Source organism: Trachemys scripta, chromosome 1 (genome assembly GCF_013100865.1).
Source record: "Trachemys scripta elegans isolate TJP31775 chromosome 1, CAS_Tse_1.0, whole genome shotgun sequence".
NCBI lineage: Eukaryota > Metazoa > Chordata > Testudines > Emydidae > Trachemys > Trachemys scripta.
Genome location: NC_048298.1, coordinates 198990124 through 199004416, shown reverse-complemented (window position 1 = coordinate 199004416; position 14293 = coordinate 198990124). Strand labels below are relative to the sequence as shown.

The 14293-nt window shown below is 38.6% G+C and overlaps 1 protein-coding gene across 1 annotated transcript in view; it reads right to left on the bottom strand.

Annotated features, from left to right (window-relative positions):
• Window positions 1-14293, bottom strand: part of CFAP47 (cilia and flagella associated protein 47) — a 660392-nt gene that overhangs the window by 627384 nt on the left and 18715 nt on the right. The window contains exons 3-9 of the mRNA XM_034754614.1: window positions 13863-13978; window positions 9103-9241; window positions 7345-7573; window positions 6759-6919; window positions 5436-5569; window positions 4618-4853; window positions 3695-3887 (exon numbers count right to left, since the gene is read on the bottom strand). Coding sequence (XP_034610505.1) covers window positions 3695-3887; window positions 4618-4853; window positions 5436-5569; window positions 6759-6919; window positions 7345-7573; window positions 9103-9241; window positions 13863-13978 — 1208 coding nt within the window. The remainder of the gene's footprint in view (window positions 1-3694; window positions 3888-4617; window positions 4854-5435; window positions 5570-6758; window positions 6920-7344; window positions 7574-9102; window positions 9242-13862; window positions 13979-14293) is intronic.

Genomic DNA, 14293 nt, shown 5'->3' with positions numbered 1-14293 from the left:
ATGAGCCTATCAGTGCTTTGGTGCCGGTGCGCGGTGCTTTACCGCTGGTGCGCTGCCTTTTCCTGGCAGATCCTGCTTTCTCTCTCCCTCCAGTCCTGTGCTTTCTCATTCTCTTTAATAGATTGCCGCATCACTTCTTGCAGCATGTCTTCTTTGCTTTTTCGCAGTCTCTTCCTGAGTCTTTGCAGTCTCTGAGCAGGCGATAAGAGGGACGGCTGAGGTCTCAAGGTTGATGCAGCCGTATAGGCAAAATGCAACATTTAACAGAGGCAGCATTGTTTATACCAGACAGAGTAATGATTCCCCCCGCACTTAAGGAGTAGAAAACACACAGGGTCTATACAATAGCATAATTTTCCCATCCGAAACAGAGCACACATATCCCACGGGAGCCTCAAAATGGTGAGTAAGGGGGACTGATTGTTTCAGGGCTGCACTGTCCTCTAGGTTTCTGTGCCTTGGGGAGAGCCAACAGCTTCAGGGGGCACCTACACTGAACACTGTCCCAACATTTTCCACAGGAGTTTGTCCTGGATGATATCTTGCTGCTGAGGATGACCTGGGAAGCAAGGGAGGGTCTTTTACTGCAATGCCTCTTCCGCCCTGGCCCATATGCAGCTTGCCTGTGTGCAGCAATGGTCCCCCCGCCCCTCACAGCACAGTGGCGCGGACACGCCTGGCTGGGACAAGGACCACGGTGGCTCTCCCGATAAACCTGCGCAAGCGCATTGCACACGTTCTGGATGAGATATTCGAGGAGATTACCAAGGCCGATTACCGTGATGTGATAAACCACATCAATGCACTATTCCGCATCTAGGCATGCATGCCTAACCCTCCTCTCCCAAAGAGCCTGCACCGAAAAAATTAATTCCCGGAAAAAAAACCGCTTACCGGGAACCTGCTCTTCTGTTTGTCCTCCACGAAGTACCAGCTGCTGTTACTGGCTACTTTCCTCCTGGCTCGAGAAGAGCTCCTGGCTGCATGGCTCCAGGGATTCTGGGGTGTCTCCATCCGGCCCACCACCACGGGAAAACTCCCGTTTTCCTCCTCCCGCCCCCACACACCAGCTCTGAAGTGTCCATGGTGGTGCTCAGAGTAGAGGTGGGGTTAACACCAAATATCGCATCCAGCTCTTTGTAGAATCGGCAGGTCGCGGGGGGAGCATCCGAGCGGCCGTTTGCGTCGCGGACTTTGCAGTAGGCACTCCGCAGCTCCTTCACTTTAATCCTGAACTGCAGGGCATCCCTTTCCATCATGTCCTTTGATACCTTCCCAAAGGTATCGTAATTCCTACGGCTGGAGCACAGCTGGGACTGTACAGCTTCCTCCCCCCAAACACTGATGAGGTCCAGCAACTCGCCATTGATCCATGCTGGGGCTCGCTTGGCGCGTGGAGGCATTGTCACCTGGAAAGATTCGCTGATAGCACTCCACGCCACGCCGGGCTGAGCAAACAGGAAGGGGATTTTTAAAATTCCCGGGGAATGTAAAGGGTCGGTCACATGGTTGGTTACCTGAGGCCAGGGGAGTAGAGTTTGAACTGATGACCAGAGTGGCTAGAACAAGCATTGTGGGATACTGCCGAATAATTCTGGAGGCCATTCACAGCGCATTGGGCGGCCACACTGGCGCCGCGGCACTGCAGCGGCAGCGCAATACTTGCTATTCCTCTCGGAGAGGTGGAGTACATGCAGCACTGCAACCACGGAGATACAGCGCTGCAAATGCCTTGCCAGTGTGGACGGGGAGTGAGTTATGGTGCTGGGGGAGCCTTTACAGTGCTGTAACTCGCAAGTGTAGCCAAGGCCTACATTTATATATTCCACAGTTTCTCTCAATTTTACTAGTATATAGTTTGAAATTAATTTATTATTAACACATATGGGTCTGCTTTCCTATATTTTTTAAATTAGAGAAACACAGCCAGGTGGTTAAATCCAAAATTGAGAAGTATTTTTTTTAAAGTTCTGCATAACTACATTTATAGAAGTTTATCATGTATAAAATTAATCCAGCTAAAATAGTTTGTTTGAATATAACCATTTCCTAACAGCATTCATTGGCATAACCAGGGAGGGAGGAGGGGAACATGTTTTCCTCCATCCCAACTTTGTGACGCTACTGGAGATTCCCCTGCCAAAGAAAGTTCTCTGTTGAGAAGGTAGGCTTGTTATTAGGCAGTCTCCCATTCAAATTTGTTGTCAGATGACTCTCAAACTGGCCAAGTCTCATATTGCAGTACTTCCTAGGCGACCAAATGGAAATGTTTTTCCAGAAGTCCTGTCCTTATGCTATATGATTGACCAGAAACCTAAGGGTTGGGGAAGGTAATAAGAAACAGATGCTAAAATGGGCAGCAAAGTAAGCAACCTGGACATGAAAGAAATGGATGTGTTCACACACACACACACACACACACAATTAGAACCATCAAATCACACCTAAAATGAATAACCATTTAAACATACATCTGTAGCCCATGTCTTTTCTTTCATTACCGGTCACCTTTCAATTTATGTAAATTTAAAACATAATCAAAGTGTATGGGCTTTAAAATAATTATTGGACTGTGCCACAGAACAAAACAATTCCTCCATTATGAACCACCAAGCTTGTGGTTTGAAGACTAGCCCTGTAGCAAAACTTCAGGATTTAAGTGTCACAACATCTTGGACACTAGCCAAGAACTGGGTTTCTAAAGCCAAACAGTAGTCTTGGCTAAATCAACACTGTTAGGTAGGACCTCTTGTAAGATATTAGAAACAAGGACAAGTAACTAACTGGGAATATGAGGGAGTTGTTTTATGCTCTGGAATATCATTTATGCTATGGATATCACAGATCCATAGTACTGGGGTAGTTGCAGGACAGTGATATGGGAAAAGATCAAAGAACCAGGTGTGGTGGTGAAATCATGGGGTAATAGTAGCCTCAAAAAACATTAAACACCTGTGGTATATATTGTCCCTCCTAACTTATTCTGCATGGTCCATGTCACTGTTTAGAATCCAAACACAGCAGCACTGTGCAAGTACACGACTACCAGAAAATGATTATGTTTGATGTGAGTGAAATGCAAAGAGTGAACAAACAGTATAAATGATAAACACTTTTTTTTTTAAATTTTCATTTTCAATAATCCAAGGTATTATCAGTTCACCATATATAAGTGTATTTTATACATAAATATAAAAAACTTCCAACCTGACAGTGTTCCTTCTAGTAAATAACCATCTCCATGTATTTATTCTGGTAAACAGGCATTTTGGTTCAGATCCTCAAAGGTTTTTAAGGCACCTAATTCAGTGGGAGTTAGGCTCCTAAATATTTTCTCAAGTGTTAGGTGGAGGGTATTAACAGATACATTACAAAGAAAGATAAATTACCAGGATTGTTCAAGATAGTTAAAGACAAAAGTACAGTACAATAATTCTTAATGTAAAACGTAAGACTGCAAATCCTCAGGATCATATAAAGCAGCACAAAGTTAAACCCTGATTAGATAAATCATGTAAAAATTAAAAAAAAAATTACCATGGATATATTTTAATAAAGTGAGTATTCTTTCATCTTTCAAATAAAAATGTTTTTTAAAACAATGGCTAAAATATGAACGGACTCTATTCCTAAGACCTGTTAAGTATATTTCTAAAAGTGAAAACACTCAGAATTTTTTTGTTTAGTAACATACCAGGGTTGATTTTAAACATAATTTTCTTGGTTTTCGGTTTGCATACACCAGTAAAACTTAAATGTATTTGATAAAAGGGTTTGATCTTCAAAGACAGTAAGTTATCTTCCTCTGCCACTGAACCGAAAATATCTACGACTTGCTTCACTTTAAAGGTTCCTGCTTGACGTGGAGCAAATGAAAACATCACATCCTAAAAAAAAAATGAACATTGCTATGAAACATTTTATTAAAAATAAAGCAGAGAGATATTATGTAGACTTCTTTATTACAAATTAGTTACATCATACTGATTCAAATTTATTTTAAAAGGGTACTACTTGCTTTTTCATAGTACTAATTATTACATGTAATTGAGCCAATTAAAAAGTATAGAACTGTTAGGCATTAACAAAATTTTATAAGCTCAATTCTGTAGAATAATATATTTACACATCTTCCACGGTGCCCTGAATTTATCTGTTCATAAAAGTTATACTTATATATTTGTTCTAACTGTACAGGCCTTTGTGCTCCATAAAGGAAAAGAGCTAAAATATGTGATTTAATGGAACAATTAAACCCAAGGCCTTATCTCACAAAGATTTAGGTACATGAGCAATTTTACTTAAGTATCTATGTCTTTGCAGGAGGAAGGCCAGAGTCACCACAAAATGTACTTTCCCATCCCTTCCCATTTGAAAATTGATATTATTTGGTGCTTGTCAGAGTCCACTGTATGGTTCTATACTGACAAATTATGAGCTTGGCTCATATAAAAGGAAATGTGGAACCTCTCCTTAAGTGAATCTAGTATTCACCACTAAAAATATGCAAACAAAACAATTTACAGTTCTAACATGAACAATTGTAAACCATAATGGTGTCCTCATCTTTCCAACCAAGTATCTATTTACTGGGAAAAAGATGAATATTTACATTACCTTTGTACATTTTTCTTTTACTTTCCCTTTTTCGGGACAAATATTAAAATGCGCTCTCTTGTGGAAGCTGAATGTTACTGGAAGTGACTCAGATTCATTTTTGAGAGTGCACATAATCTCTGTGTGTTCACCCATGAAACAGTCCATAAAATTAACAACTGGTCCTGGACTGAAAGTTAACATGACAGGAAGCCCTGAACCTGTCAAAGCTAACTCCACATGATGAGGATGAGTCTCTGCACAAGAGAGAGTAAGAAACAAGTATAAAATACGATATTGAATTAAAAAGACATGGAACAGTCTTACAACCACAGAATAGGTAAAATTATGAAGTAACATGGTTTCTTTTCTAATACTATGTTTCAGAATTTTAATATAATTGGCCACAAACTTAATGCAAGATGTACATGCTTATTTACATAGGCTAACACATCATTTAAAACCCTCTTGGTTTATTAACATTGGAAAAACACAATCATTTTGACTTAACCATAAACTTTGGTGATTTACAAATCTATTTTTTAAAAATTAGTTAAACCTACAATTAAATACTAAATTCTTGCAGCCAAAAGATGCACTCATGACATAAATGATTCTAAATGCATTTTCCCCTTTCCCCACCCTCAAGTTAGAATCTTAAAAGTCAAGGCTGCCCTTTTCCTCACTATTTGAAGTCTTCAGCACCAGTTCTCTTAATGTACATGTGCAGGTCCCCACAACACATATACAGGTCCCCTTTACAATTACTAATCTGACGTGGAAAAATTTAAAAACGTCAAAGTTTTCCACATGTAAACTATATATTTTTGATAACATACCTTTGATTGGTATGCTGTCACCATTCAGAGCCTGCAGAAAGCTATCTTTACTTCCTATGGCCTCAAACCTCAAAAACAGTGCATAATCTTGTCTTGGTGGAAATTCAGTAAGTCCAATGTCTCTTTTAAATTGCCTGTAAAATTCACAATCTTTAAATACCATACATATTATTAATCAATAGTAATTTTTCATCAGTTCATTTGATTTCTACAATCCTGTTACAGCTCAGACAAATGAGACTTTAAAATTGAACACAGTACTGAAACGGAAGGGACTATTCAGATATAGTAGTCTGCAGCTCCCACGTCCCAAAAGCAGCAGAGGGTATAGCCACATCAACTCTAATGACATACATACACACACAAGTATACAAAGAAGCCCTGTAGCTGCCCTATATAAACCTGGTGGTGTTGATGTTTCTGTTCTTTCAGACCACCAAGTTGACATTATTCTAGTGACATTCGAGTTAAAAGAAGTTACCAAACTTGAACAGTGGGAGTCGCACAGCCATTTCTGCATATTCAACAGGTGGGGGAGGGAAATCAGTTCCTCTGGAGAATGTAATACCCTTCTTGTTGCCCAGAAACATGAAAAAAAAAACGTTGTTATCCAACTTTCTGGTTGCTGAAGTAAATCTTAGTGAATTATTAACTACTTTACAGCGAGGTAAGTCTTTTTTCTATTCTTGTCACTAGCGTCAGGATGAGACATTACTATGGAACATGTACATACATGCTGGCATGCACAGAACAAGTGTGTAAAACACCAGATCATCGACTGCTGTAGTGCGCTGCATTTGCGATGGGGAATGTAGCAGAAACTGCTAACTTGAAGGTGACGAACTATCCTAATTCAAGAGATTTCCCCCGCACACAATTTTTCATCCAGGAAATGTTCTTATAACTGATAACTCAGTTGTCAAAGCCTCTCAGCAAAACTTCTAGCCACAGCAAGAAGAGTTTAAAAATTATTTTTGAACAGTAAATCAAACCTCCTTGCCTGGATTGATCTGTGATTACTTTGGAGGATGAACTAAAAGGAAAATTTGTAGATTTAATCTGGAGAAAATGTATACATCTTTGTTTATCAAAGAAAAATGTATTATTTTAATTTTAACTCTGTATATAAGAAATTAGGTTTCTAATTTATTTTAAACTGTCCATAAGCAGTAAACTAGCATTGATCTGTGCCCATTGAGAGGAAATAATTTGAGACATCAGGGTTAATTTAATACACCTAACACAGCTGCAAATAGATTTGCCTGAACTTATTAATTACATCTTTTATTGTGTCAGCCTCTTAAGGTTGCACTGTGTACTTACTTTGGACTAAAGCACAGTGTGACCACAGTTTTTTGATAAGGTAGCAAGGTTCCTTGGTTGGGAATGCAGGAGATCAAAGTTGAAACATCTAGTTCTTTGGTTCTATTTATGAAGCTCAATTCTTGTAAAACAGCATCAGTACTCTTCTGAAGATGCGTGCCCTGTAAGGTAACCCCAAAATGTGAAATATAGTTATGCGAGTCAATTTCCCCTTTTAGTGTGGCTCTTTCACACAGCAACAAGAGACAGAAGCCTAAAAGGTTTAAGAAGTAGGAAAAAATTTAACACTACCACCAATCTCTCAATTTATACTGTAAAACCCACAAACATTAGCAGGGGGATATGAAATGGACTCTTTTAAAAAAAGTTGACTTGATTTCTTGCTGGTATGAACACTTTACTCTCAATGAAACCTATAATGATAGTCCTGCTGTTGGACAGATCTTTCAGCAACTGTACTGACTGAAAGAAGAGCGAGGTAAGGGACACTAATAGAGGGAGGCTGTAAAAAAAAAAATTGAGACTGAAAAGCAGTCATCAAAACATCTTTGCACTGAAATTTTAAAATTCAACATTGTTTCCTTACCATCTCTCCTCCAACAGCATCGTCCTCCAGTACTGCCACCCAGTTCATGGTCTCTGGGCTTTTATTGTACAGAACCACTTGTTCAGTATTTGAAGTTCCAAAATAGACAGATCCAAAATGAATACATTCTAGTGTGTTTTCATGAGACACACCTAATAATTCAAGAACTTGTTCAACTACATGAGCTTCTATCCTTAAGTTTGTAATACCACGACCTTGCAATTCCACTCTGTTGGAAAGAGTAACAGAAAAAATGAGATGTACACATCTAAAATTCATACAAGAATAATCTATGAATTTTATTGGAGCTTTAGTTTGTTTACTATATGCCTTTGATTTAGTCAACTATATCAGAGAATTTAAACTAACCACACTGGCACAAAAATAAACACATTCTACAGTACGAAGAGATTATGTACCATTATAAATTGTGTTCTCTGAGTGTGTTGTCTCTGCAAAGTCATAGTGGAAGAATCACTCATGGGGTACTGGGGTTTTTTTGAGCAGTACCAGCAGTTAAGAGGTGGGTGGCAACCATATCCTTGGAGCCTTACATTCTACTCACTTCAGAGTGGTAGCCGTGTTAGTCTGTATCAGCAAAAAGAACGAGGAGCACTTGTGGCACCTAGGAGACTAACAAATTTATTTGGGCATAAGCTTTCGTGGGCTACAGCCCACTTCATCTGAGCATATAAAAACCTAGCTCCGTCTAAAAATCTCTCAATTCCCCTGTAACTAGAGAAGCCAGACTCCCCTGTTGCTGGATCTGAAGATTTTAAACCCTTCAATAATTGAACCATCTTAGATGGATCATCTCTAGGAGTCCTCTGCTTTTGACGTCCTTTAACAGGATAGGACTTGTCAGATGATCCTGGCTTCAGTGCCAAGGAATGTGATAAACTGATTTACTTGGGCCAGAAAACTGCCTCCTCAAGAGAGCTTTTCCTGGACTCTTGAAATAACAGAAGAATTTATAATCAATTGCTCCTGTCCTTCAAGCTCTTGAAGAGAAAAGGCTTTGCGTGTTTTACAACCCTTCAAAGCACTGGAGAAGCGTCATGCCTATTAACAATAACATTTGTCTGAATAAATGCAGCACTATTTGTCCCAGGTCCACAAGATTTTTTGGCTAATTAGATTCTTTGTACTAATCAAGTCCTAACTTTAAATAACTTTTTAAAACTCTTTCCTTTTTGTAAAGAGCTATTATGGTTGCATTTAAAAATATTTATATTTTGAAAGATTCTACTGATCTGTGAGAGAGACTGTGTACTTGAAGTGAGAATACCAACGAAACCTGTAATGCCTCTCAAATCTATAAAGGTTTTTTTAAAATACACCCTCTAAACTATTCCACTAAAAGAGAAAGGACAAGATTCCCCAAATCACATCAGCTGGCAGAGAGACAGGAACCAACAGTGCAAGAGTATGTACGCCCTTGGTCAGAAGCATGTGGAGCTCAAGAGACATACATCCACTGCCTGTCAATACTATTTTAGTGTTGCCAGACACACAATTCCTACAGCATTGCTCTATAGAGCCAATGTCATCAGCAAAACTATTTAATGAAGTAAAGCTTTGGACAATTGGGGGCTGCAACTGATGTCTGGTAACTTAACTTCTTCTTGTCACATTGTGGTTCCAGTTATTCAGTATTTGGATAAATATAGCTGTACTGAAGAGATTTTAGAAATAATATAGGATATTAAAAAATCATCCAAAACAAGCAGACTTTATGCAGTCATATTCTGTACTTACTTTGCCACTTCCCTAATGACTCTGGGTATATCTGTACAGATATCCACTTTAACCAACTGTAATGTTTTGGGTTCCACCACTCCACTGGTAGGTACTATGTTAACAGGGACACTTCCGTTGTAGTCTATTTTAAAAGCACCTAAGATGAATATAATATTGTATGTTACATATGACATTTAAATGGAAGATTATCTAGCATTCAACACTTAGAATAAACTAAAACACAGTAAAGTTTCATAAATCGTACATAAAATAAAGTAACTTATAAAACTAAAATTATGGTATCGTAACACAGATATTGCAAAAAATCCTAATCTAACATTTAAGATTTGTGTTTTTCTAGCTTTCCTCAAACATCAGATGCCCATACACAATGCCATTGTGCAAAGTTATTTTTGTAATAGACAATGTAATTACATTCAGAACCCAACTGATTGTATCATAAAACAGTTGCTAGTAACACTTCGTATGTCCGGCAAATTTGAGACATAGCTTTATGTAGCGGTAGTAGCCAAATATTTAAGAGCTTAACCAAAGAGAAGTCTATTGTCTCCTTCCATGCAATTGACAACTGCATATGTATGCAGTGTAGTACACCACAAATGAGAAAAATCTAAGCACAAGTGTAGGATACATTTTTTAAAAATTAACAAACAATTTGAACAATAGTTAAATGGATGTATTCCACATGTGGCATCATATTACCTGATGACAACCAAGAAGTATCAATAAACTATTAAAACTGCTGTTATATAAAGCCATGTACTGTACTTACCACAGGAGCTTCCACATCAAATAGTCTAGATAACACATAGTCCTGCCATGAGTGCAGGGAACTGGACAAGATGACCTCTTGAGGTTCCGTCCAGTCCTGCAATTCTATGATTCTGTGATTTTTAACAAGATGCTGACTCAAAATAAAGCTTGAGTACTCAAGTTTTATGTTGATTAACAGCATGGAGTGAGGACACATGTAACCTACTCCCTCATTCAGAGGCCAGGATGCAGCCCCTCTCCTGCGGACATAACTCCGGTGTCTGGATACTGCCCCTCAACATTACTTGCAGGGAGTATTAGGTCCACTGGGTCCATAATCATGGATTCAGCGGTCCATCCCTTGTCTGCCCTCAATACTATCCTTTGCACCAGCGTATACAAAGCCACCTCCATATGCCCAATCCTGCATCAGCAGCCCATCCTGCATCATAGGGCTTAAATGGTGAAGGAGGCTATATAGGGTTCTTCTGCACCAGGCTCAACTTCACTCCAGGTGAATTATACATATGCTTAAAACAGGTAAAGAATCAGTATTTCTCACACTACTTCTGTTCTAGGAGATAAATGATCATTTATTAGTAATGGCTGATTTCAAAAACCACACGTTACACATCAAGTTCCAACCTCGTAGAAGAAATAAAAAAAAAATATATGAAATCTGTGTACACTCAAAGTGTCCTGTGAACAGTTGCTAACACTAAACATTCTACTTCGTAATGATGCTAACAGGAAAGGAAGACACTAACATCAATATTTTCTCCCCTAAAGAGTATTTGACAAAGTTGTAGTGAGAAGTATAAAGGAAAGGCTATTTACCCCTAATTGGAAGTTACCTCAGCCAAAAAAAAAAAAATGATATGTAAAACAGGTAAGCAATTTACAGCAGTGGTAGATTTCCCACTTTAGAAGACTTAACTGCTGCAGAGACATCTCTACAAAAACACAGAGCCAAATACAAATTTCAGTAGACGCTTAGAACAAGTTGAATATGCCTGTCACAAAGCATTTTTGTTATATAATATAACAAACTGCTTTGTATAATAGAAGATTTATACTGTTCCATAGATCACCACTGACTTTTTTTCTCCTCATAGAGCTGAGCATTAGATTCTAGGGGAAACAGAAGATTATAACTGAAACTTTTCACAAAACAAATAGTATTTACAAATATTTTTGTCCTCTTTGTTAATACCTTTCCTTATATATAGGAATTTTTATATATAAATAAACACACACACATACACCCCCCTCATCTAACATCTGGAATAAAAAGCTAAGACAAAAAATTCTAAAATTATTGAAGTGTGCAACAGTTTTGATACCTTATAACAAAAAAGATTTTTTATAACACAAACAAAATCTGACCACTAGTGCTTAGTAGATGTTTGCATGTATGTGAACATGGCTGCCTCACAAATCTCCTGTAGATGTATCAGAAGTTTTCAGCCACAGCAAGCGTCCCTCATCCCAAACAGGGTGTTGATGTGATCCTTGAGTTGTAGGTCTGCCAGATTTTAAACAATGAGACCTGCAATTAAATAGCCATTCTCATATGGCTCTCTTGGCAACAACATTCCCTGTTATTTTTGTGTAAGACAAGAACAACAAAAACCAGGTGGATTTTAATCCATATCAGATAAACATCTATAGAAAATTTGACACTGCTATGAAGAACAGCTTCACCAGGATGGGGTTAAAGGCATGGGATAAAATGATGGCAGGATGATTAACTAAAGTTGAATTTTGAAGGAAGAAATTTAGTATACATACTCATATCACCTTGTCCTTAAAAAAAGGGAATATAAAAGTGGATCGTTCATTGGAACCTGAAAATTATTCATTGTATGAGCTAAAGTTACTGCCATAAGAAAATGACCTTCTACGTAAGAAACTTGAGCTCATGGGTATCAAATAGCTCAAAAGGAGATTCCATCAGCTTAGTCAGGGCCATCTTAATATGCTACAAACCAGGGAGTTTTTAGTGAGCATTTCCAGGTGTATTAAGTTGCACATGACCAAGGGCCAGAGAAAAATTATATGCCTTAAGTTTGTTCCCTGAAATCCAGAATAGATGCCAAACGATTTCTGGAAGAAAATGCCTATAACCCTGACAAGTGAAAAATGTAGTCAAATAATTTATATGTAGGCTTGGAAGGATTAGATTTGTATTGGTAATTGTTGGTGAATGTCAATTTCACTGTGCACACAAAAACAAAATATTTCCATCAATAATAAAAATGTACAGATAGTCAAAGTAAGAAAAATGTTGCTTATTAGAGGTTGATATGAGGACATTTACTTTGTATATTTGAGCATGTGATGTTGACAAAATTTGTTTTAACAATTATAAAGCTTTAACTTTTTGCATCTCAACTACTGTCATTAAATAATTATCTGACACACACCCCCAGACTTATCCCCACACAATTTCCCTTAACTGTGAAAATTTAAACTGATAAAAGTTAAAAAAAAGCTTAAAAATAAATATCTATAGTACATGTCCAAATTATTTATAAAGAAAGAAACAGTTCTGCCAAGCCTATTTATATGGGATCACTTAAAAGATTCCACACAAGCCTTTTCATACCAGATCAGAATTTTCCCCTGAAGGGTATATACACTTAAGAAGTTTCCTTCCAAGAAGCTGAGGGACTTGAAACACTTGCTCAGAAACACCAAACTTCTCAATTTGTGTGATCTCAAGAGCTATGCCGACCAGGTGAAAGCTCTCTAGTTGGAATAGACAGTTGCCCTTTTTATTCTGTGGTAACAGGCATAGCCTGTCCCCCCATCCTGATGGATTTTGCCACTGCAATTCCTACCAAGTTTTAGAGCAACATGTCTTGCCAATGGGAAGGTATTGGGATCACAGACTTCAGTAAAGATAATAAAAGCAGTTATATGTGAGCTATTCTGCCTAATGAAAGGAGACGACATCTAGCGATTTGTAATGCAGTCCCTCAAGGCATGTCTATGCTACAATCTAAATTGACCTATGTTAGGTTGACTTACAGCCACCAGAGTAATTACTGAGATGACTGGATGTCTACACACTAACCTCCTTGGGTCGATGGTGCACATCCTCACCAGGAGTGCTTCCAGTGACTGAAGAGGGGCAGTGTGGAGGGTTGAGAGGTACGACTCAGCTCCGTGCAGATCCCCGCAGGGAGCCCAGCTGCCCCCCCCAGGCTTCTTGCCTCCCTGCTGCCAGCCGCAAGGCAGCCATCTAGGGCTTCTTACCTCCAGCAGAGAGACCCACGCACGGAGTCTGGTCAGCTGCTGTGCTCCCAGCAGGAAGCGTGGAGCCAGGCTTCCAGCGCGGAGTGGGGAGTCCGGGCAGCAGCACAAGCCAAGAGCCTGGGTGGCAGCCCAGCTTGGAGAGGAGACCCAGCAGGAGCGTGGCTGGAGAGTTGGGCTTTCTTGTCAATTTTGATACTCCATGAAATTAACAAGACAGCCAAAAGCAAATGTAAATAACGTAGTGTCTTCGGAGACACTGTGTCACCCTAACTACAACGACATAAGCCCCATGCCTCTCGTAAGGTGGAGTTATGTCAGTGTTGTAGGGCACATACATCAGTGGGACAAGGCTGTAGTGACTACACTGACATAATTAGGTCAACATAAGCTGCCTTACTTCGACCTAACTGTATAATGTAGACCAGGCCTCTGCCTAGACTCAAGAATAACGCAATACTACAAATGTATTTTTGAATAATCAGAAGTCTTACAGCTGCCAGAAGTTTTACATGAGCTCTCCTTCTCTAAGCAGTTCCACAACAACTCACTACTGAGTTTAAGAGTCTGGGGGGACTTTTACAAAACCAGCAATTGTGCACTCACAGTCTTGTTCAAATCAAAGCATTATTTTCTCCTGCATAAGATCTTAAATTCCTTTATGGCTGTAGTGTTAGCTTGCACAAAAACTACATTTTCAAAGAAAAATAAAACCTTTTGGTAATTTACTGCATAGTGACATTTACCTGGAGATGATCCATGGTTTGTAATACTAATCTCTCTACTAATTACTTTACTGTTTGCAATCACTGTGCCAAAATTAATCTCCGGCTCAATTTCCAGATAACAGCATGGAATTAATCTGCAGAGAAAAAGATACTTTAATTATTTTTTCCCAGAACTTCAAGCTATTTTGTGGTTTTTAAAAGGAATATATTTGAACAATGCAATGGAAAAAAAAAATCTGCTTTCCTCCTAATTCCATTAACAATACAATTATTTATGCAACTCACTTCAGCAGCATTATGAATACATGGAAGACATAAAAATGCCTACTTATTAAACTACTAATCTGTTTATTTATTTTTAAATTACTGTAACTTTAAAACAATTTAATTCCAGTCAATGAGCTGAAATGGAATGCAACTATATATTATGTTTCAAATTCCTGTGTTAC